Source organism: Uloborus diversus, chromosome 8 (assembly GCF_026930045.1).
Source record: "Uloborus diversus isolate 005 chromosome 8, Udiv.v.3.1, whole genome shotgun sequence".
In the NCBI taxonomy this organism is placed as follows: Eukaryota; Metazoa; Arthropoda; class Arachnida; order Araneae; family Uloboridae; genus Uloborus; species Uloborus diversus.
The window spans coordinates 125992235-126017415 of record NC_072738.1 but is presented as its reverse complement, the minus strand read 5'-3'; the positions used below and the strand labels follow the sequence as shown (position 1 = coordinate 126017415).

General features: G+C 32.7%; 1 protein-coding gene across 1 annotated transcript; it reads left to right on the top strand.

Annotated features, from left to right (window-relative positions):
* The first annotated feature begins 132 nt into the window (after positions 1-132).
* LOC129228149 (U6 snRNA-associated Sm-like protein LSm7) lies at positions 133-14524 on the top strand. The gene is made up of 4 exons (XM_054862798.1): positions 133-220; positions 4941-5061; positions 7987-8058; positions 14312-14524. Exons 1-4 carry the CDS (start codon positions 212-214, stop codon positions 14449-14451), a joined length of 342 nt encoding a protein of 113 aa, XP_054718773.1. The 5' UTR covers positions 133-211; the 3' UTR covers positions 14452-14524.
* Positions 14525-25181: the final 10657 nt, after the last annotated feature.

The window sequence follows — 25181 nt, the reverse complement described above, 5'->3', positions numbered from 1 at the left end:
TTATTTGCTTATTATATTAAGAAAATCATTAATATACTATATTTTTTAAAGATAATTTTTGCGATAACACTGTAGGAACGCAGTTTAACATTTCTTTTGTTAGATGTCAGTTAACACAGCATAACTGCAACTGCTTTTTGTTTGTTCAGACAGCTTTCAAATTTGAAACTATTTTGTCTAAAATTGTGTTTACAGCCTTGTAAATCGAAAAATGTATAATGTAAGTATTGATTATTGTCATGTTGATCCCTAATTCGATTCCTTATTATCTGAATTACATTTTTGACGTAAAATTACGGACATCTTCACGAAACTCGTCACCGGCGACAGTACTGGCCCTGGGTTTTGCCGGGCACTGAGCAAAGATTTTTTCCGGGTCCCCCAATTAAAAAATATTAATGATTGTATGAATTGCACTGATGTACATTGCAAGAGTGATGTCATCCCTCACTGCTCCACGAGCGAGCCCTCTCAAGAAAGTGGGAAAATATCTCTAGAAACAGCCCCTTAAAGATTTCAATGACTCAGTTTTAGCCATTCCTCGCGGCTAATGGGCAAACCAATTACTTTATAAGTAAATCTAATCTATATTAATACAATTTAGTCCTAGTTATACCTAATTAAAATTAACAAAATTTTCTTTCTTGATACAATTTCCATATATATACGTTTAGAATTGATCTTGATGGAAGGAGAGTATCAGGAAAGTGATTTAAGGACCACCTTAAATGTGATATGGAATATCTGCAGTTTGGAGAGGCCCGGAAGATAATTTTTGAAAAATAGATATAAAATCCTGCGTTTCAAGGACTTATAAAGCATAATTCAAACTAGAAACTGGAAAAAAGAAGGCAAACCAAAACTTTTTATAACTTTCCCCCTTTTTTGCAAATTAAGAAAATGCAAGATTAAATTTTTTTGGTTCGACTAATCGTTGACATTGATCGATAGAGGAGAAAGGACAACGCATCCATCATTACTTGCTCACATTAGCTTTTGGTAAAGCAAATTTTTGACCCAACAATAAACAAACTAGTAAAAAATCGCTTTGCAATGAAAAATACCTCTTGGGCAGGCGCTGGAGCCATAAATTGACACCAATGAAAAAAGATCGCCAAATTCCCAATTATCGAAATATCCCGGTAAGATCTTTATCTTTGGTGGAAAGAACAAATTAGGCAATATATGAAGTGTTAAAAGTTTTCGTTCAAAATAACGGACTGCTAATCGGTCGGAGTTGGTTTCGCTCACTGATTGGCTGGGTTACAATAACGTGGTGGCTTGGCGACTTTGGCTATAAACAATAGAGTTGCATGATCTTTTGTTTACATTTTAAAGCTACTGTTAATGTAATTTATTGTATTTTTTGTTGATTTGGCAAAATATTTCAAATTTTAAAGAATTGCTTTTCGTTTTTAATGAATTTTTAGTCATTTTAGCTGAAGAATGTTTATTTTACAACGGGAGGATGGGAGGGATGAGTGATTTTCGCTTATTCAGAGAACTGTTTTTCCCTTTATAAATTTTTTAAACGATATCCTTTCGATTGTTTTATTTTTTTTTATATGGGGGATGTTTCAGCGGGATTTCCCGTTTGTTCTAGATGGGTAGTTAGTTTTTTTACACTTAATATCTGAGGACACTTTTTATCGTTTGAGTATGGCTGAAGGAACAAACCATCAAGTACAGGGAAAAAATAGTTAATAAAACAACTGCTCAGTGGGCATTAGATAAATCAAGTATTAATAAAAAATACGCATTCTGACACCAAGCAGCTTAAATCATTTTCTTTTTACTTATTTTTTTTTCAAAAAAACGGTTCAAACATTTGATAGTTTATTGAAATTTTTTAACTTTTCAATTTACAAAGTTTGAACAGAACAACGTCTGTCAGGTCCTCTAGTGTATTATAGACATACCAAAATAGCATTTACGGCTCCACATTAGGAAGAAAAATGTTAATGCATGCATTAACTAGCATCAAATTATGTCTTCAGTGTAAAAGACAGAGCTTTTGAATAGCATGTTTAGACACAACAAGACAATCATTCTTCCTTTTAGATAGGCAGCGAGACTTATTGCTTGTGTCAATGAGCAGTATAATTTCGTTGCCAGCATTAGATACAATGAAAACTTCAACTATATAATTTTTGAATGGAGATTCCCCCCCCCCCCCCCATTTGGAACATTTTTGATTGGTTTGGCGCCTTTTTGACTCTGGCGCCGTCATCCGCTGCACGACCTTGCACATGGGACCGGCGAGCCCCCCCCTGGCTGCAATTTTTTATTTATTTATTTATTTTTTTTGAATTTCTCTATTTTCTTGAAAAACCCAAATTTTTATCCTTCAAGTTTTATCTTCAAAATAATTTTTTATCCTCATTGCTTCCAATGCATGGAAAAACATGGATTTCAACTGTGATCAAATTTGGTAATGAAAGGTCGGGATTTTCAGCAAAAAAAATATGTTCGAAAAGTACCATATCAGAGATTTTTTTAAGGAAAAAAAAAACATATACATTGAAATTTTTAACTGTTACATACGTTTAAATTTTTACCTGTTACAATTTTTTTCCATGAAAAGAAAGGGAAATTCACAAATATTTTTTGCTTCACAAAATGGGACCCAAAAAATAAAATCTGGATTGACCCCTGCTAACAAATAAGGCTTTTTTATGTCATTTCTGTGGTCAGAATCTTTTTTAACTCATTTGAACAGATGATAGGTTCGTGTTGTACTCAGGTTGCACTAATGATAATGTCAGTTAATAATTAATCTTTATGGCTACTAGAAACAAAAGATGATTCTCTCATTAAAAAATGTTAGAAGTTTTCGAAAAGAAAGAATTTAGTTTCTCTATTTAAATATGTTTTTTTTTTAAATCATAATATTCTTGGTATACTCTAAGCAGAACATGAATTACAGTTTCTGTTGATGCTATTGTGTTTTGTATTTTCGAAAACTACCTTATAAAAGCGACCAACCTCCATTAGCGACCACTTTCTTTCAGGGTTGGCCGGATTGGACCCAATTGGGTTGGACCCAATGGGTTTTTTTGAAAAAACCCATTACTTAGCCCACTTTTGGGTTTTTTTTAATTTTCTGAGAAGTTTTAAAAAAAATTAATTTAAATGCTTTCACAATTTAAACTTCTTTTTCATTTCTTTTTCACCACAGACATTGGACATAAAAAATGAATTTTTTGAAACAGTATTTCTCAACTCTTAACAGCATTAAAAAAATGTTTCAAAGATTTTAAATAAATATATTTAACTTTTTTCTTTAACTGATAAATAAATGGACTCAAATTATTTTGGCTAATTCCTGTCACGTCTGATTTTCCCAATATTTGCAGATTGTACAGAGGAAACTACTCTAGCTAAAAAGCTTTCATGTGAATTATTTCCTGCAAACAAACACGTCGCAAATCTCGAATAAACACAAGGTATATTTTTTAGAAATTAACAGGTTTTTCAAACGGTCGGGCAGAAAACAGAACAGGATGTACAGTATTTTCATTATCTTACGAAAAAGTTTAATATTTCTTAGTTTGTACACAGAAATAGAAAAACTGGCAACATAAAATTGAAAGAAATATCTTGATTAAGCTGGAATTCAGTAAAAAGGGAGTAAAAACTAGAGCCCCTATAACTGAAGAGGCCGACGCATCCGCCATTTTGGAGCAAGCGTACAACAGGGAAAGTCACCTTTATTGGCCATCATTCGCCAAACAGGGAATGAGAGAGTCGGAGAGCGAATGTGAACGTTGGCGAAATTTTGGAAACAGTTGGCGTCGTTTCCAGGCTGCCAGTCACTTCGCGGGCTATTATTTATCCATTTCTTTTTTCTTTCTGCATCTGCTGGAAATCTGAAGAGCTGAAATCCTTTTTTGGAACTGTTTACACAATTAACAACTGAACAATCACCTATTTGACTTAATGTAACACATGCTAAAGAAATATAAACATCAGCAGCATGCTATCGCTATATGAAGCACTGGATCAAGTTTGCTCCAAAATGGCGGATGCGTCGGCTCCTCCACTATAGGGGCCTTAGTAAAAACTACTCGAGGTTCTACAGTAGTTTTGCATAACAAAATGAAATACAAGAAAGTAAAATGCAAAAAAAAAAAAGTAGTATCAATTAAAAACGAACAATAGATTTTCTCACTCGAGAAGTAACTTTGCCTTAACTGTTGGTAATCATGAAAACTAAAAAATCTGAAACTTCACCATTCTTGGGTTTTGTCGTCTTTTATACTTTTCTTCAGAAAACGCTGAACTTTCTTTTTTACCTCAAGACAATTTTTGCGCTTTGTCCATATATTTACGCTACAATATGCTACAAGTACCCCACATTTTCGCTAAAAAATGACAAAAAACCCCACATTTCTTTAAAAAAAAAAACCCCAGTTTTAGTTGGGTTTTTTTGGGTTTTATTCAAAAAAACCCAAAAAACCCTGGGTCCTTGGGCTTTTTAAAAAAAAAAAATCCGGGTTTTTGCCAACCCTGCTTTCTTTAGGAGCAGAGAGTGGTTGCTCCTGAGAAGTTTCTTTGTATAGTATTCTAAAGTGGGCAAGTTAACCACTGTATCTATAAAGATAGGTTTTTGAAAAATTTGAAGACCCAGGTTTTTGATTACCCACAAAAAATAGTAAAATGTTAGAGTTGGATCTTCTTTTCAGGCTTTATTTTGAGCATAAACCAACTATGCAAGTTTGTGCAATATTGCTAAAATAAAATAAGTGGCAAAAATGCAAAGCACCAGAAATTTTGCAGATTCTGCTGTTTACCTTCCCAGGGTTGTATTAAAAATAGACTTCTATTTTTTTCGGAATTATTTAACAAATTTCTGTTAAGTGTGTTTTAATTGTTCAGTAACAATTTCCAAAAAATGTTTATAATTTTTACTTAATGCATAATTTCCTTCTTATAAATAGCAAGGAGGAGGAGGTGGTGGTGCTGGTGCTGATAAGGAGAAAAAACGGAAGGAGAGCATTGTTGACCTCTCAAAATACCTTGAAAAGCCAATTCGGGTCAAATTTCAAGGTGGCAGAGAAGGTATTATGATTGTTTCTTGAATAAAAGTTCTCAAATTTTTCCATCAATCATGTTCATTGCTCGATCTGTAGCAATATTGTTCAGTTGTTATAATATTGCATAATAGAGCTACTTCCTTTTTATAAAATCCTACAAGCTCCTGTAGATGATTGGGGATAACGCCAAGGTCGTATAGGGCAGTGGAGATTTTGCTTATTAACTATTACTTTTATGTATCAAGAATTACTGTGAGGTTTCAAGCAAATATTAGCTTGCAGAAGAAAGTCAATTTTTTTTTTAAATATAAATGTTGAAATTCAGACATTGTTACTAATACAGTAGAAGACCGTTATAATGCCGACCTGTATAACGCAATTCTCTATAAACCACACTACTTTTCAGAAGTAAACAATAGGTTTTGAAGTTTAAAAGATCCCTCTGTTTTGCTTTGCAAAAATAAAAATTGTTAGGGAAAATAATTTTGAAAGTTTTTCATCTTTCCATCTTATTTAAAAAATTTTAAATTGAAAATTAGTACTCATAGTAAACAGAAAATACCAGATGGTTCTTGAAAATGCAGCTGTTATGCAAACCATGAAGCTAGCAGAAGTGCAGGATTTTGATTGTGAAACATATTTATTTGTGAATAACTAATTGTAATATTGGTGCTTTAATACTCATTGCAGATAAAACTCATTCTGAAGAGCTAATATATAGGTATATTCTGAATATTAGTTTCAAAATTTGTGAAATGATCTATACAATGCAAAAACCTGTATAATGCAAAAGCTCTGGTCCATAGGTGTGCGTTATAATGGTCTTCTACTGTAGGTGTAAACATTCCATTTCATGAATATTCTGGCAAAAAGCCCCGTATGCTCCCCATAGATTGTGAAAAAATCTCCAATGTGAATTTTCGAGCATCAAAAGACCTCAGTGCTAAATTTTGTAAATCTGATTTAAACTGAATTTATATTAGGAGCGACACACACATACACCATGTACAACCAATTGTTATATATAAACTAGCTGCTTTGCCCGGCTTTGCATGGTGTATCCCGAGAATAAAAGGTATGTCAAATGACGCTTGTTCAGGAATTAGGCTTCAATTAGAGAAAAAAATACTGCAAAATTTCCTGTCAAAATAATCATTCTTTAAGAAAGAAAACGGCAAATCAAAAATTCCTGAATAACTTAAACGCAACCCTCTATAAATACGCCTAAAAGCCTAAAAAAAAGAAAGAAGATACATCTGCCGCCCTTCCTCACAAAAAAAGTAAAATTTTTGTGATTAAAAAAAGAAGGGTAAAAAAATAGTGTTTCTGAAATTTAAACTGTCAAGCTTAGGAAAAAATGATGGAATTTTATATACAGGGGCGCTGTGAACCCAACTCCCCCTCAAATCTTTATTTGGAAAATTTAAAGACAAAATTGCAACATTGAAATTCTTTTTCCTTTTTTAAAATTTTTAAAATAGTATTTTACTGATGCTTAACAATTCTTAAAATTAAGTGTTATGAATGTATGATATTTGTGCATTGTATTTATCATACAGCAAATTGAGAATTGTTTTCATCAATAAATCAACAATTTAAATAATTTCCTCTGTGTTATTACGCTTACTCACTTTACGTTTCTTACCACTCCTTATTGCTCGATGATATTTCACTTGCAAATTGTCACTGGATTAGGTCCAGAGGTTCTGCTTTTAAAAACTGCTCATTTAAAAAAATATGTATCACTTATAAACTTTTTGAAAACTCCTTTTTGTTCATCGGTTTTCAACTAAGCATATTTTCTTCATTTAAAATCATATAGCATTTTTCGCTTGTCACTCATTTTCATTTGCCGCCCAGAGTTAATACTATTAACAGAAAAGTTTTTAAATATTAATAATGTAGAAGAGAAAATACACGTCAATCACTGAAGAAACCATATTTGAATAAATTTTACTATGACACTAAAAACCAAGTCAAACTCCAATCTTGTTGGAGCCTTCTGGTCAAACGCAATGACACTTGCTTTTCTTCAATCCACACTGCTTTTCGTCTTCACACTTATTGTTTTACACAAATCCATTACCACATGCCTAAAAAATATTTCATTTTCATAAGATGAGTGAAAGTAATCTTTAAATTACAAGAAAAAGATGTTACTATGGAAAATAAAAGAATGCTGTAGTAGTTCACTTCAAGAGTAATAATTTTTAAAAAAATGCGTGGTTAAAGCAAAATTTGCCGCCCCTGAAAATTTTGTCGCTCTGGGCAGCTGCCTACTCTGCCTATTAGGAAATTAGGCCCTGAGATACATTGCCGAATAATAATCAAAAGGGGAAATTTTTGTCTGGAAACAAAAACAAAATTTTATTTAGTCACAGTCGAGAAAAAAAGAGGCAACCTTCTGAATGGTTTTATTTAAAATGAGATCGTGCAAAAGATTGTTTTTCAATATGAAAATAGAGTTCCATTAGCCTTAAAAGTGCTTTTTAATTTTTTCACAGTGATTTTACAGCCCACCCCCTTTTTTTTTAATTCAGGGGAAGTGAATGAACTCAATGGGTATTTTTCATGGGCTTTCGAATGGCGTTAAAATCCAAATGATCGGATAATTATTTCTGGTAGAAAGAGCCATTTAATGCTATTTTCGGGTCCTAAAATTAAAATTGGAACGATTTGGTTCTTTTTTAGCTTTTGAAAACCCCCCTACGTTCCTTCTCTGGTACCCAAGTACCTACCTGCCGAATTTGTTAGAGATCCGACGTAACTGGATTTGGGAACATACACACATATATATTCCATTTTTTTATTTTTATAGATGTATTTACAATCTAGGATGCATTTTATTGCTTAAATGGTTTTATTCTAAAAAAATCTTGCTTTCTTGTATACTTTTTTACTATTATTTTTTTTACCTTAATAAAACAAACTTTAAATCTTTCATTTTTAGCATCTGGAATCTTAAAAGGGTATGACCCTTTGTTGAATCTGGTATTGGATAATACTACAGAATTCCTAAGAGGTATATGTTTTTTTTTTCCTCTTAATTTTATATTTTGTTAAAGTTGTTTACTAAATGGCAAGATTAGATACTTGCCGTTCGAAACAAAACTAAAACAAAAGTTGTATTTTTAAAAAGCTGGAAAATCTAGTTGATTGTGCCACATTTGAAAAACTGTCCAAGTGAGACTGCTGTCTTAATACAATAAAGGTCAAGGATCAGAATTATATTGAAAGTGACCAGTGGCTTCTAGATCCAGCAGACTCTGTTGCCACTTATGCATCAAAATGTATGCATGGAATTAATGCGTAATTGCAACTATGGTAGTACGCCAGGAAATAAGATATACGATCATTGTCGTCTACTCACCCAATGATAATTTAATAGTTATTTGAAAATCCGTATTTTATTTCTTTAATTTGTGAAGTCTATTTCTGCATGTCTGCATCTCGTTTGAATTCAAAAATCTTTCTTTTTTGAGAATTTTTTTAAAAAAATTCATTATACCTTTTCTGAGAAATTTAAAATTCATTTTTTAAAAATTAAAATTTTTTCTGAAATTAGTCATGTTGCATATCCCATTAAACAGCAAACAGCCCATTAAAAAGCATATTAATGTACTTTAAAATGCTTTTTACCAAATCTTTCTATCTATATTTGGTGCTGAGTTATCATCCATTTTATGTCCAAGCATCCATGAAAAAAAGAGGTTTTTTCGAAAAATCAAAGTGTCACAAATAAAAAAATAATAGAGATAAAAATCTAAAAATTTGAACTTTTGATTACCTCAAAGGGTATAATTGATGAGCCAAATTTCAAAGAAATACAAAAGGGTGAGGGAAAAAATTTCCCAAATTTTGGATCACTTTTGACATGGAATGACCCCAAAAGCTTTTTCCTACAAAGTTTGTTTAAAGCAAATTAGCCTCTAAGTTAGGAATTGCTTTAAATTTCCCTGTAGGCGCTAATTTTAAGTTTTTTTGAACTGTTCAAAATTGAACAAAAAATAGTGCACATCAAAAGCGAAATACAGGAGTGAGGTATCCTCGCCAAGATCTTTCGAACACAAAACAAATTGTTCAAATCGGACTATTCACTCAGAAGTTATTGGGGGAGGTGGGGGACAGACATTTTCCCCCCATCTCAATACCCGGTCTTGCATAATATAGTCGAACGTGTGAACGAGGTTCGCAGAAAATTTTTAAAACTACTAACGTTAATTTAAAAAAGGGGGTAAATTTAAAAAAAGGTCCTGTAGGTTTATTTCTGTTTCTCCCAAATATTTTTTTGTCTGCCATTCTTGACCAGTCTTTTTGTCAAAACAATTGTTAACATGCATTTGTTTTTACAGAAATAGTTAATTTTAAAATAAAGGGTGAATTTGGCAAAGTAATTATTTGCAGAAAATTTTCCAGTTAGAATTTGTGTTCACAGAAAGCTTTTCATTTTATCTAACTTTGTCAATACCCTACTTTTTAATTTTTTGATATTTATTTAATTATTATTTTTTTATTTTATTTATTTATTTATTTATTTTTTTTTTTTTTTTGCAATATTTTCAATATGCACTAAGCTTTTCTTTTCATGCTTTTTTCTTCTTTCTCCGACTTTTACTGGGAAAGTAGACTAAAAAAGGATACATAACTCTCATGAAAATTTCTGAATAATATATATTAGTACAAGGGAAAATGATTATGTATGGCTCATTTAATCTGGAAATTAGGTACAATCATTACTGATAGTAGGGTTGTGGACACTTGGAACAATTTAGCAGAAGAGGCCGTAATGAGTAAGGGGGTAGATATAAAGGTCAAGATTTAGAAAATTTCTAAATGGCCAGTGGCCACTAGAACCAAAAAACTTAGTAGCCACCACTGTCACCGAGTTTTGAAGTATGAAAGGGGTAGGGGGATTTTTTTATTACTTTCTTTAAAAGCTATAAATATGCATTTTGGAAAATTTAAGTTAAGATATGTTTTTATTTATTTTTTTCAAAATAAATAGATAAAAAAATCAATAAGAAAACAGCAGGAAACTGCATATTAGGCGAAATAGTTTTAGTTTAGCACAAAGCCTCGAAAACAGCGAGGATCAAATACAATTTTGCTGATAAAATTTCACTTTTCTGGAAAATAACTAATTGAAACTAGTATGTTGTGGCCATCACGAAACTTTCTTCTATATTTTTCTTTTTTTTTTCTGATCCCTCCCCATGCTTGACGAGGAAGCAATATTCCCAACAAAAACAAAATTACACATGCAAAAACTTGACAACCATCCCAATGTCTGAATTATTGCAAAAGCAAAGCAAAGAGCGAAAATTGAAAGTTATTTTAAAAGCCTTGCTTGAATTAATTACAAATATTTTATTTGTTAACAAACATAAGATGGCAACAGTTAAAAATTTCAAATCATTGAGATAATATTTCCGATCATTTCCATACAATTAAAATCACGAGAAATATGCAGACGACAATCTATTACGATTTATCTTTCTTGTTGCATTAATAAAGCTATTTTTGTTCACAAAAAAAATCAACAGCTCTTGGAGCAATTGGCGTCAATATTGAACCAAAGCCTGTTTACATATGGATTCACATATATTCCAAATTTCAACCAGAACGTAGCATTACTTCTTGAGATAAGGCACTCACAATGGAAAAAAAGAACGGGCGATTGCGCTACCCCCTTTTTAGCTGTTGACACCAAAATAAAATCGGCTATTATAACCACTAAGGGCTACTTGCCGATAAATTTTTCTTTCATTCCGTTCATTACTTCTTGAGATACAGCAGTCACAATTGACAACAAAAAACGTTCTATAGCTCAACCCCCATTTGAGTTATTGACACCAAAATTGAATCAGCACCTGTTCCTGTTAATGGCAACATATAGACCAAATTTTGTTTGATTCCGCCAGTTACTTCCTGAGGAATAGCAAGCACGCTTAAGTCAAAAAACGTCCCATTTCTCCACCCCCCTTCTTGGAGGAATTTGAGCCAAAAACTAATGGGCACAAGTTCACATAGGGGCACATATGTGTACCAAATTTCGTTCCATTTCATGCGGTAGTTTTTGCTGTAGAGCGGCCACAAAAAACTGGTCACACACAGACGTGACACACACATACAAACACACAGACAGACAGACATTTTCCAAAAACAGTCGAAATGGACTCAGTACACCTCAAAACGTTTGAATCCTTCGAAATTCGAAAATTTGCACGAATCCAATACTTTCTTCTATATATTAGATATAGAAGAAAGTAAAAATCATGATTTATGGCACTTTTTATGCTATTTTCAGTAGTTAGCATTGAGATAAGCATCCAATTCTGTTTTTGGCAACTTAGGCAATTAATAGTCTTGTCTACTTCCGTCTTGCGAATGACCAAACATGGCTACTACACAAAAAATTTAAGATAATAGATTTTTGAATTTGTTACAAAAAAGTAATTATACATAATTAAAAAACCCCAAAAAACTATAATTTGGATTTAAGAGTCAGTTTTTAGCACATTAGCATCCAAAGCAATAAGGATAAAATAATATTCTGAAGATAAAATTTGAAGGAAAAAATTTTGAATTTTTCAAGAAAATAACTAATTATCCGGCCTGCAAGGGGGATACTGCATATTTTGCAAAATTTTCAACAGTTTGCATTGTATTGCAATTGATATCCAATTCTATTTTTGGAAACTTAGGCACTTAAAGAATCTTGTCCACTTCCATCTTGGAAGTGCTAAAAATTAAGATTTTGGTTTTTGAATTTGTAGCATAAAAATAAAAATAAAAAATCCTCATTAAACATCAATTTAATTGGATTATTATAGCTTTCTTCCACCACTTTTTCAAACATTAGCGTCCAATGCAATAAAGATAAGATGAAATTTTAAATACAAAAATTTTCATTTCTCAAGAAAACTACTTGAAATAATCAATAAACAAATAAATAAAATGCTTTACAGCACATTTTGCACTATTTTCATTAGTTTACATCTAAGCAAACATCAAGCTCTGCTTGGTTTTTCCAAACTTACGCGCTTAAGTATCTTGCCTACTTCCATATTGTGAGTGACCAAATATGGCGTCTATGTTTCACACATAATTGAAAAGTATTGCCGTTCTAATCAAAAAACGATCTTCCTTGATCCCCCCCCCCCCTTTTAGTGTTTATACTCAAGCGTATGCTTCCATTTTTCTTTGGAACTACAGGAGGGAAAATGGCGACTGACTACGTTCTTTTAGGTTGCCACTTTTCCAAATTAGGTCGCCGCGTGGCAAGTGGCGACCGTGAATCTTGACCTTTAGGTAGATAGCTTTTAAGAGAGCCATTGATCTTCATTAGGGACTAGGGCCGGATTTGGAAGTTTGGAGTCCCCGGGGCAACGAAGGAGTGGAGGTCCCTAATCAGGGTTCGAAAAGATCATCATATTTTCGAAAATATCCGATAGTTTGATATATATCCGAATATTTTGACATATATGTATATTCGGTATTTTCGACCCGTGAAAGTTAGGATATTTTGGAAAATTTTTTACTGTGGGAGCCCCTTTGTTTTGGAGGCTCCGGGGCAGTAGCCCCGCCTGCCTTCCCCTAAATCCGGCCCTGTTAGGGACTAATAAACTGACTAGGATCAACCTACTTGAGCCCAAAGCCTGCTTTGCATAACATTTGGTTGAAAAATAATGAAATTTGGGAGATTTTTCTAAATTCATACCAAAAAGGCGACTTCAAAAAGTGATCAAAAATCGTATGCTTGAAAAAATTCTCCAAAGAGCTTAATTTTGTTCAAAATCAATTAGTTTGAGCTAATCTTATAGATGTAAATTTGTAAAAAATTATGGACAAAATCTGAGACATGACGGCACATCGCATTAAACGATTTGACGTTAAGTGACCCATATGACATTTGTGAAGTATTACACACAAGGTCCAGCTATTAATTTCCATGACTGACATAACTGTAAGAGAACGAAAAACCGGAAGATGGCACTAATGAATACATATTGAAAAGCGTTTTCTTGCGCATGGGGGGGGGGCGTAGAGCAATCTGATAGACATCGGTAAACTATATTCAACCGCGTTCTCATTCCTAATGTAATGTAATGTAAAATCGACTTTATTCAAATTAGATTAACTTCTCAACTCTTTGGCACGTGTAAAGTTTCAGTTTTAGGTTGGCATCCTTTGATGCCCAATCATATGCAAATGAAGTATGTTAGTACAAATAGTGAACGATTCCAATTGTTCTCTTTCTTTTGTGTTCATCAGCCTCTTGAGTGTTAGGTCCAGTAGGTGTTGGGGAGTTGCAAACTACACCTCTGCTTATAGCCAGGGTTTATTTTTATTAACTTATTCTGTCAGTTTATTTATTTTAGTTTCTATGGACCAATAAATTTTTGGTAAGATTTTAAACAAGTTTTCAATGTTCATTTCTTCACGTTGACATTAATTCTGCATCTTCCACTGTGTGGTATTATCTCTGCTTGTATAAGCAAGTCATATTGTTGGCTGACTTACGGAACTTAGCCTTTCAGCTTTTCGTTTAAACATTGTAAGTTATCACAATCGGCGCCATTCTGTAGTTAGTGGTTCTTGTGAAAAGGCACATTAAAATGTAGCTCTTCAATTCCTGTTGTCACCATAATGCGAACCTTTTCAATTGCTTCCAGTGCATGTACAGACTACGGCCGACCTTTGTGTGGATCATCATCAACGCTTTTGTGCCTGTAACGAAAATGTTTAAACCATTCAAAAGTTCAAGTGAACTTGTTTCAACATTTCATATATATTTCTGCAGCTGTCTTACCCAAATTGAAGCAAAATTTAAAGTTAATTCTTTGCTCCATTTTCACTATGACGACAGGAATTTGAGAGCTATGTTTTTAATGTGCTTTTCTATGAGAACTTTACTTTAGAATGACGCCGATTGCACTGCAAATGCCCAAAAAAATGCTCTTTAATATGCAATTATTAGCACCATCTTCCGGCTTTTCGTTCCCCTACAATTACGTCAGTCCTGGAAATTAATAGCCGGACCTTGTATATTTAAGGCACATTTTGCATTGAAATACAAAATGTGTTAAATTTTTGTATCCTATCTACTCTTATCTGGAAAAAATATAATACTGCAATTTATGCAATACCAAGAATTTTATTTTTTCAATTTTAACAAAACTCTAAAAATATTTGTGTATTTAAATTTTATTAAAGAAACCATTTTTGTTACATACATTTCCCCAAAAAACTGAGCATAAAATTATTTGTTTCAGACCCTGATGATGCATACAAGCTCACAGATGACAGACGCTCATTGGGTCTTGTTGTTTGTCGTGGTACGGCTGTAGTTGTAATATGTCCCACTGATGGCATGGAATCCATTTCAAATCCTTTCATTTCTCATGAAACTTAGCAAATAAAAGTCATTTTCTGCGACTTTGTTTTTCTTGTAAATACTTGCTGTTGAATAAAAAATTTTCTAAGTATAGTTTGACCTAACTCTTTTGCAAAATATTATAGTTTTTGTTAGGATGCACCAATAAGCAGATTAGCCGATTAATAGTTATGATGTTTGTTTTGAATACTTCCATTTTTCCATTATTTTTTTTTTTTTTTTTGCAGTTTTGATTTTAGAAACAGTTTATAGTTTATTTTTGAGTGGCAACTGATTTTTCTCCATTTTCATTTTTTGTCATAGTTGTTTTTGAAATTTCTTTCAATTTTGTGAGCCAATTTTCATATTTTTTGTTAATCAAGTTACATAACGTTAACTAGACATTAAAATTCAAATACTTAATAGCCTGTGTTCAGCAGACACTTTCAACTTAATAGCTACTTTTTAAAAAAAATTATTGGTAGCTGTTTAATTCAAGACTTATGTTAAAAATGTGTGCATAATAGAAAAAATTAAATGAAACAAATTAACATTGTTTCACCATCAATTTTGGTAAAAAAAGAAAATAATAAGAAATAATGTACATTTGATTTTTTTTAAAGTATCAAACAATAAGTGAAATAAAAAATAAATTGAAAGATTATTTATTGCAGGACAAAATCGATAATAATCAGCAGGAAATAGGTTTTGTTTTGAGAATACTGAAACACTCATGTTTTTCATAACAATTGTAAAAGTAATGGAATTTAATTGCAATAGTGTTTTGTGAAAGTCGGCCATGGGGATTTTATTTTAATATCTCCTTCAGTTTTTTCATCATTTATTTTGTTTTTAGTTAGTACACTTACATACTTGCATGTTATGCTTATGTTATAGAAAATTAAAAGTATTTTATTTTTCACATTTCCCCCTTGAAAAAACAAAAATGAAGAGTCATTCCATTTTAAATCAGGCAGGCAGGTATGAAAAGTGTCTTATGGCCATCACCGATTTTTTCTCTCAAAAAATTACAGTAGTTAAACTAACGGACTGAAATATCCCAAAAGGAATTCGCAGGAATTTTTTTTTCTTCAGTGACAGTCTACTAAAATTCTGCACAAAATCGGCCATTTTGGAAAAAAGTAGCAGACACTCGTTTTGAAATGAACACTATCTCAAAAGTATTTAACCTATTTGAATAATTATTTTTTCTAACAACAAATACGGACCCATGTATCATTTAGACATCCTATTTAAAAACTTAGTCAAGTTTTTTGATAAAGAAAAAAAAATTTTTTTTGTGGCGAAGAAACTGCATTTTTACCGATTTTATGATTTTTTTTCTCTGTGAAAAAAGTTTTTTTTTTCTTGAATGGAGATGGCAGTCTAAAGCCCTTATATGATAGTTTCATATCATATTTTATTATAATCCGTAGATCCATACAGACTTATAAATAAAACTTGAAATTTTGAAATTTTCATAAGTCAACAATTTTTGAAGAGAGAAAACCCATTTTTTAAGAATCTAAAAATTGGCTCATTTGAACCCCTTTTAATGCTTAACAAGTGGATATACATCGCATTCCATGTTTTTTTTTTCTTAGAAAATGTTTAATGATTTTTTGAAAGTGACCTTATCGACTGTGGCATGCACATAAAATAAAAATGTTTAATAATTTCATTCACTGAAATTCAGATCATATTAATGTCTACTAGCTACAATAATGGTGTACTTTATCAGTAACAGCTGAAATCTTTCCTTTTTCTCATTTCAATATTAGTTTATTTTGGCCAAAGTTAACTAATATTGAAACAAGAAAAAGCTCAGTCACCTATTTCACTTTACTCCACATTCTCCTACATATTCATGTTTTATCATTCAGTAAAATTCAGAGTTTCATTCGATAAATTGAGAATTTCTCCCTTCTAAAATTTTAAGTTCGAGGTCCCCTGGTAAGTATTTAATTAATTCTGTTCCTCAGACCTCAGTACCAGAACAACAGAAGTCACATAATCCCAATTTTATAGAAGAAAAGAAAAAAGGTTGTCTGGCAAGATGGTAGGCATACTCTCTTAACGCTGGTAAATAATTATAAAAATTTTTTTAAAAGAATGACGTTCACATGGCTCGATGCGGAATAGAATTCTACACACATTGCACCAATAAACTGAAAATCCAATTTTTGGTCTTGTGTCAGTCTGTCTCTAAAGTACAGAATTGTGTAAATTGTTTGCAAATTTTGCATGTCTGTACTGGAAAAAAGTTAATGTATTTTTTTTTATTTTATTTTATATATTCTATTATAGAGCAGATTAGTTACTTTAAAAGTTTTTTAAAAACATCAACGCTCTCATGAGAGCTTTGTTGGGAAATATGTTTGACGAAGAACCACTTTTTTTCTTCTTGGTTAGTGTTCTTCTTCTCAAGAAATTATTTCTGTATTTGTCCCAGGGTTTCTGCTGCGTTTGCATTTTTCGCAAAATGTGGAAACACTATCTAAATTATGAAAATGAAGCAAAGTATTTTCCCTTTGTGCTCAAATAAAAAAAAATTCATAATCCTTGAGTGCAAGCAAACATGGCAATATAGAACATGAACTTTTTATAATTCTTCGCTGACATGTTTCAGCTTTCACTGAGTACAACAATACTTTGTCTTAATGAGCATTATGTTTCCCAACAATAATTGCATTATTGGCGTTTTAAAAATCAAACTTCTGTTCTCTCTATGTTAAGTACGATTCTAAATTTTTTTTTCAAATTGTAAACAAATGTTAGCTACTGTGTATTAATTTTTTTAAAGATGTCATGACTGAATTTTGAATTTTGTTTTCAACTGGAAATGAAACATATAGAATCTGGAAAAGATATAGAAAGGCAATTTATCTAAAGATATATGAAGGCTAATTATATAATCATTAGCCTTCGACATTTTTTAATTTTAGCTAAAGCTTTTTCCCCCCAATTTTGGGTTTTTGCTAAAGAACGTTTGAAATTAGTTTGAAGCATCATCTGCCCTTGTACTGTAATTCTTTAATGGTACAAGCATTGTACTATTAAAGAATTACAAAGTGTCATAATACCTCATGGAAGTAGAATACGTATTTAGGTACACATCTGATAAATTGATAAAAAGGTTGTGCTGCTTGTTCTTTTCAACTGTTTTTATTCCCCTGTTTTCATATTTAGCAACTTTTCACAAGAATATTGTATTTTCTCAGTACTGTAGCGGTTGGGGGGGGGGGATGCTGTCTCCCAAAATATTGGGTTTTTATTGTAAAAATAACGCAAACATAGTGTAAATTGCTTTTAAACCACCTCTTGTTTTGGCTCCCAAACCTCAAATTGAATTTTCCCAAATATTTTTTTCCACCTACATCTGTGTGTTTTCATAACTTAAAGCCCAAGTAGATCCCCCAGCTCAAAATAAAATTCTAGTTCACATATAGTATTGGGTAGGCATGTCAGACGTCTCGGTTTTCAGATAAAATTCCGTTGTCCCGGTCGGTTTACTTCACCTCACGGAAAATGATAAATTTGATAATAGATGACCAAAAAAGTCAAAAATAATTTACGGTTTTGGGCTATCTTTGCAGGACTTATAGGGGAAGGGAGTAGGAAGCTTGTTTCAAAAAGTTTCAGAAATTACAGTTTTAAAACTTTTAGACGGTCATAAGCCATGTATGTAGGTAAAGGGGTACTGTTTCTAGAAAAAAATTTAGAAACTGAAGTCTTAAAAACTCAAATTTAGGATATTTGTGGCAATCTCGGAAGAAGGGGTTTGGGAGTTCTCTTCCGAATTTTTTTCAAAGCTGATATATATTTAAGTGCCTTAAGAGGGATGTGATTCAGGGGCAATCCCTGGGATGAGGATTCAGTTCCCCTACTGCTTTTTTTAAATTAATAAATATTGGAAAGTGTACCTCGTTAAAAAAATATATCTACTTCACTGAAGCGGTTTTTTTATTGCTAACTTCACCACCTGCTATATCTTATAAAAGAGTTCTTTTTCAAATGAAGACTGTGGGGGAATGGTGCCAGTTCATTATCATTAATCGCCCATACCCGTCCCCCTCCTTTTCTTCTTTTCTGGTTTGATGGCGCTACCATGGGTAGAGGATCAGAACTGATTTATGTTGCAAAAGTGAAAATCTTATGTCCCAAGTGATTTTATTGTTGCAATAAAAATGTTTACGATCGTAAAAAAACTAATGGCAATAAGCGCCGAACGCTTTTACCCCTAACATTATTCAACATTGTCTAAAATTGCGTTTTTGTAACTTCAATTTCGAAATATTGCCGGAGGAGAGTTCCTGAACTTCATCCCTTCGATAATGCATTCAAAAAGCGTGTACCATGTTGTGACAGATGGAATACAATTTCGTTTGTAAAGCTTCAATTTCAGGGAGAGCCCACAGCGCCATCCCCCCCCTTTTTCTCTAATATTTTTGAAGTTCGCCCAATATTGTGATTTTGGGACTATCAGTTTGAAAAAAATGATGTAAGAGAGTCAATGAACCTCTCCTTTCCCTGAACTTTACCAAAATGGCCTACTATTGCGTTTTTTGGACTTCGATTAAAAAAAAATTCTGGTAGAGCCCCCAGACCCCCCGTTACTGGGTTACAAATCAAACCAAGATTCCAAAACTGCCATAGTTAAAATCTACAACAGTTACACATAATTTTTTTTACTCTAAGCATACGTGATTGGGAGGGGGGAGGGGATGAGAATATTTTATACCTTGGACACATCATACCCTGTTCGCACTGACAAGTTAACCCAGGTTAAGAAGTTTAGTGAGTTATCTTTGGCAACGATTTCGCTTAACCCTCGTCGGAAAGTGAGTTAACTTAACCCACTTTGGCAAACAGGATCAAGCCTCTGATCTTAGTTAAATCGGATCACGTGATCTCGAGCTGCCGCGAAACTTGTTTACATTTTGCATGGCCGCCGCGCCAAGCGCCTTTAGAGCAATATGGGAAAAGTACATTTTCAGTCTTAAATTTTAAATCATTTTAATTTTTTTCAACTACTGACAAAATGTCTACTTGAAATTTCACAATTCAGATCGGCATTTAAGATTGTTGGAAAAGCATTTTAGTGTGTTGGCGTTAATGAACACGATTCATTTTTATTTGCTTCAAGCTAAATGGAAATTTCATATGTCATTTATTTCTTTTTGAATTCCATTCCTTGTACATATTGACAGAAAATTCTGTTCGTTTTTTCTGAAGAAAAGTTTTCATCAAATACTACAATATTCTCTCAGTTTTAAAAGTAGCGAAAATCATTTTACAAACCCCCAATTTCTTATTGACAACTGTTAAACATGTATTTATTCCAATAATTCGCCAATTATTTTTAATGCACTAATAACTTTTGCCAAAACGCTGACATTACTTGCCATCATTTTTTTTAGTACTTTAGTACCGCATATACAGTAGAATCTCATTAATCTGGACTAATAAAGGATACTGGTTGTCCAAATTAATGATAGTAATAGTTAATCAAAATGAACTATTAATTGAGACCAGATACCTATACTGTACACAGTAAAAATTACAATCACCCCCAACTTGCTGTTATTGACACCATAATAAAGGCCTACAAAATACATAGCACATTTTTTCACTTTTTTTAAATACAGTATGTACATCTAAATGACTGTTCGAAGTTCAGTTTAATAGGATCTGGATTTATACTTTATTACATTTTCCAGTGACATGAAAAAGTAGTTGGACGTGCTAGACTATAAAAATTTCTGGCGGGGGGGGGGGGGAATGAGATTTTGAAACACGGTGAAAAAGTTTAACAAACTGAAGGGACCAAAATATATTTTCGTGTTAAAAGAATTGATTTAAAGTACACAGTACTCTGTCCAAACTACAATATCATTTCGTGTTAACCATATTTTTCTGTTAAGAGTTATCATGTTAAACTTTTTTCACTGTCTATCCATAGATACAAGTTGGGGGATGATTCCTAGATTGAATGTATCTTGATTATATGCCACAGTCGGACAATTTCAAAAGACATATTTTTGTCGCTTTAGACGGAGACTAAATGCTAGGGCCCTTAAATATTTTTTAGTGTAATGAAGGACACCCATCAGCGGAATAACCTTTTCCGTAATCTGCAAGATGCAGCAAACCAAGTTTTACTGCAAAACCATACCACCTTTGCATTTTCCAGTATTAAATTGAAAACAAGTCATTTTCGGTAAAAAAAAATTCTCTCTTTTGACTCTTTAAAACTTTGATGGTAATCAGGGCTGCCGCTGCCAGAAATGCGGCCCAATGCCAATTTTAATCCTACCCCCCCCCCCATGAGCCCCTATTCCCTAATGCATAATTTTATGCCCATCTGCTTAATTTAATCTCCCTCACACACGTAAGAACTTCAAAATGAATAGTTTAAAATTGCATTCATATGTGACGTTGCATTGTTTACTTGCTTATAACTGAATATTTAAATTTTAATGTAAATTTTAAAATTGTAATTTGAAGTTAGCATAAAAATATATTTACAAATAGTGTACCTTTATTGTGTAAAAATTGGATAATTTGTCATGTCTGAGGTAAGCAAAGTAACTATGAATTTTCAGTAAGGCGAAGTTGGACGGACCAAGGAAAAAGATCTGATTTCGAAATAAAAAGTTCTTTTTGTAAAAATTAAAGTAAAACACGATTCAGGCACTTGTAAGATAAATCGAAATATCATTGAATGAAGTGTTGAAATTATTATCACACATACATATTACATTTGTCTTTTTCTACCCACCACCACCTTTGTATTCGCTTCTGGCGGTTTAGGTTTATCAGGTTGGTTTTCGCTTCGATCAGTTCTAAGTAGAATACCATATGCAACTCTAGTTTTAAGAAATTATGCCCCCATTGTACTCGAAAACTTTTGCTATTTTTTCGTTGCCCAAAAGTATTTCATTTATATTTATACTATTGAGAAATAGTAATGTAATGCAAGTTTTTTTTTTTTTTTTTTTTTTAAGAAAGTAGCATAACCTTTTTGATGGAATTATCAACATTATTATTTGAAAAAAAAACTTTAGGTCATGTTAGCCCCTCAAAGCTCCGGGCCCCGGTACTATAGGTCCGGTATCCTCACCCAAATGACGGCCCTGACGGTAATTAGGAATATGGATCACACAAAATGTTTCATACCAAAATTTATGAACATATACTTAATTTAGTAGATCAAGAAATTTGTAAATTACAGTACAACTACAATTATCCGAATCAACCGCACCCCGTTCGGATTGTGAGATTTTTTTGAAAAGGGATGTATTTTAATCTACTTACTGTATAAATATTGAAAATCAGAAAAACTACTTTTAAAGAAAGAGCTTTTATTTAATCACTCGTGGTACCCGCACGGCCTTGCCCGTAATAGAAAAATTAAAAGGTCTTTTGGTTCGCCTGTGTATTTACAAATAATGTATGGTGAATTTTCTCGCCAGTTGGCTTGTACCCATGTTACGGTTCCACATTATGATGATTTCGTATCTCTCCAATTGGCTTGTGCCCGTGTTACGGTTCCACGTTATGATAATTTCGTAATTTACTCGTCCATCTTATGATATTTTTGTTCTTAAAATTGGAATAGAAAAAGAACCACATCGAATTTTCGAAACATCGCTTCGAGGTGCACATCCCCATGCTACAAACCAACTTTGAGCCAAATTTTATGAAAATCGGCCACGGTCTAGGCGCTACGCGCATCACAGAGATCCAGACATCCTCCGGACAGAGACTTTCAGCTTTATTATTAGTAAAGTAGAAAGATAAAGCTTTTCATGCCAAGTACTAATGGTGGTGATGTTGCAGAGGGAAGGATAATAGCATGTGTCGAGACAGAATCAATACTTTACAAATCGCAACGAGTGCAATTGTTTTAATTAGTCATCATTAGTGATTCTTCATGAAAAAGTACCATTTGTTACTTGTTGGAAACCATTATGTATCAACTTATTTTTAATCACTTATTGACTTGAGAATATTCTCCAATATCTTTTTTCTGTAGGGCAGAAAAGGGACAGCGATACATTCTTGCTGAATAAGGGGGAAAAAGCAGCTTTAGACTCTTATTGATGCATTTACTGGACCAGCTAGAAAAGCTTTTTTACATTTTATTTCAGAATTAATTCAGTGCTGTCTCAGTCCTCTTAATCTTTTTTTTGCTATAGGGGTTCTTATTAGAGACGTACCGAGTAGCACTTTGGCCGAGTAGCTGAGTACCGAGTACTCAGCCTTTCATTACTCGGCCGAGTTACCGAGTACACGGCCATTCACTACTCGGCCGAGTTACCAAGTACCAATTATGCTTTAAGAAGAACCACCGACACACATGTGATTAATTTTGAACTTATTGGAATAGTAGTCTAGACCTCCTTGTCCATATAATAGTTTTTAAAACTAAATTCCTGTTGAAATTTAATTATGCATTATATATACAATTTTGTTTTGTGTCAAAAATTTTACTAAAAAATTATTTTTAAAATTAAAAATAAATAAATAAAAGGTATGGTTAATCAAGTTGGAATAAAAACAAATTACAGTAAAATCTCTCTAATGCGGACACTAGTGGGACAAATTTTTTTGTCCGCAATATAGAGGTGTCCGCAGGGGTTTAAATGTTATTTGCATTGGAACTGGGGAATTAAAAATTGTCCGCATAAGACGGGTGTCCGTTAGGAGGGGTTTCACTGTATACCAATCAATTATAGTTCTAGTCCGCCAAACATAAATATTTTTTAAAAGCAGATAAAACAAATGTGCAGGAACACTGCAGACACGTGTTTCTGACCCCCCGTTACAAGGAACGTCTTTTTCAGTGCATAACATGTGAGCTAAAGAATGTAAAGACATTCGACAAAAAAATCCGACTCCTGTCAGATGCCTTTAAATCTACGAGCTCCCATTTTGTGCATTGAAAAAAGAATTCCTTGTAACGCCAAAACAGGTGTCAGCAGAGTTCCTGCACTGTGCTTTTAACGTTGTTTTATTTCCTTTTACTTTTTAAGCAAAGGTATTTTTACATTTTTTATAACTAATTTTTGTTTGCAGCGAAAATCCATTTTTAATATAAAAATTCCACATTTTCTATACTTACCTTTTTTTTCGTAATTTTTAATAAATAAGTTTTATTAACTTTGGGGACATTAAAATAAAGATTTATTCCATTGAAGCATTACAAACTTCATTATTCTCAATATTTAAATTTGACTTATATAAATTTTAATTGTAAATGATTGCAGAATATAATGTTTGCTCTTTTTTTTAATAAATTTTAGTATCTGTCTTGGACAATATTAAATTTTTTGCAACTACTCGGTATTGGCCGAGTATCTGATCAGAATTGGCCGAGTACCGAGTAGTTACCGAGTACTCGGTACATCTCTAGTTCTTATTATCCTTAATATCTAACGAAACAAGGCACAATGAACGAAATCGATAACGATTTTTCAAATGTTAGATTAAGGGGCATACTCAACTGTAACAGAATTAGATGAACTCAAATACGATCAATTGTACTTACCAATAGCACAGCCAGAAATTTATTTTTCCCCACATAAAAGTAAATTTCTGGCTACTACTGGTCGACAGAATTTGATCAATTCGAACACAATCTAGTTGAATATGCCTCTAAGATAGAATACAGGAACTGTAATATTAAATATTTAACGATTGATGCGGCATTATCTTAATGTATGCAAAATTAAGTAATTTAAGCTAAACATTAACTAGGAAGTAAAATTCAAGGAAAATGGACTTGGTTAGAATACAGCGAAATTAGCCAGCTCTGGATAATACATACGAAGAGGCAAATGCCATTCACAGGAAATTTTCTAAATTTGCAAAATGTTTTACATTATTGAAACTAATTCTGTATAACTACTTTTTTGGCAAGTGCATGGCCGCAGAGAGCCAAGGCGGGCCCTTGTCAGTTTGGTCGCCAGGTCCCAATAAAACTTCAATAATTTCTCAGATTCCAAACTAGGGGCCCTAGTTCTCGACTAGGCGGATATAGCCTCTGGTCGAGCAACAAACGTTGTTCGCAAATTTTGAGATTCTCCCAACTAATTATGTTGAAAAAGGAACAAATATAATTTAAAAAACATGCTAGTACCATTGTGGTACTCTTAACTCACTGACATTTTTGCTGTTGGCCATGATATGAGACTTGGGAGAAGTGCAGCGGGGTTTTGCAGAATGTTTTTAAAAGCTAGTTTGAATTGATAGACAGTTTTAAATTTTATCAAGAGCCTGGCTGCAGTCGTACCGTTAATTTCTGATTTCAACAAATTCTATCAACTTTAAACTGCACAGCATGCAACAAAAAATCAAGCAATTTCATTTGTTAATGGACAAAGCTCCTGATCCAAATGTGGAAAGAAAACTTAACCGATTTGAATGAGTCAAAAAGAAATCGGTTGATTTTTGAAAAAATTAGCAAAGAAATGTCGCTCTTTGTTATCATCCGCAGTGTGGAGGAAATCAAAACAAAAATTGAAAACTTGATGAAACTCTACAGGTTTGTGTCAATATTTGTTTTTTATCTGTGTTTCTTACGTGTTAATTTATTAAATCACATGCATTAATAAATCATTATAATATGACTGTGATTTTTGTTTTTTTTCTCTCTTTTGTGCGATGCAAATAATCAATCATGCGTAATTGAGGAGAAATAAACTTTTTTTTAAATTTAGGCTACCAATTACACTACTACTTTATTTTGCACATTTAAAACGAAG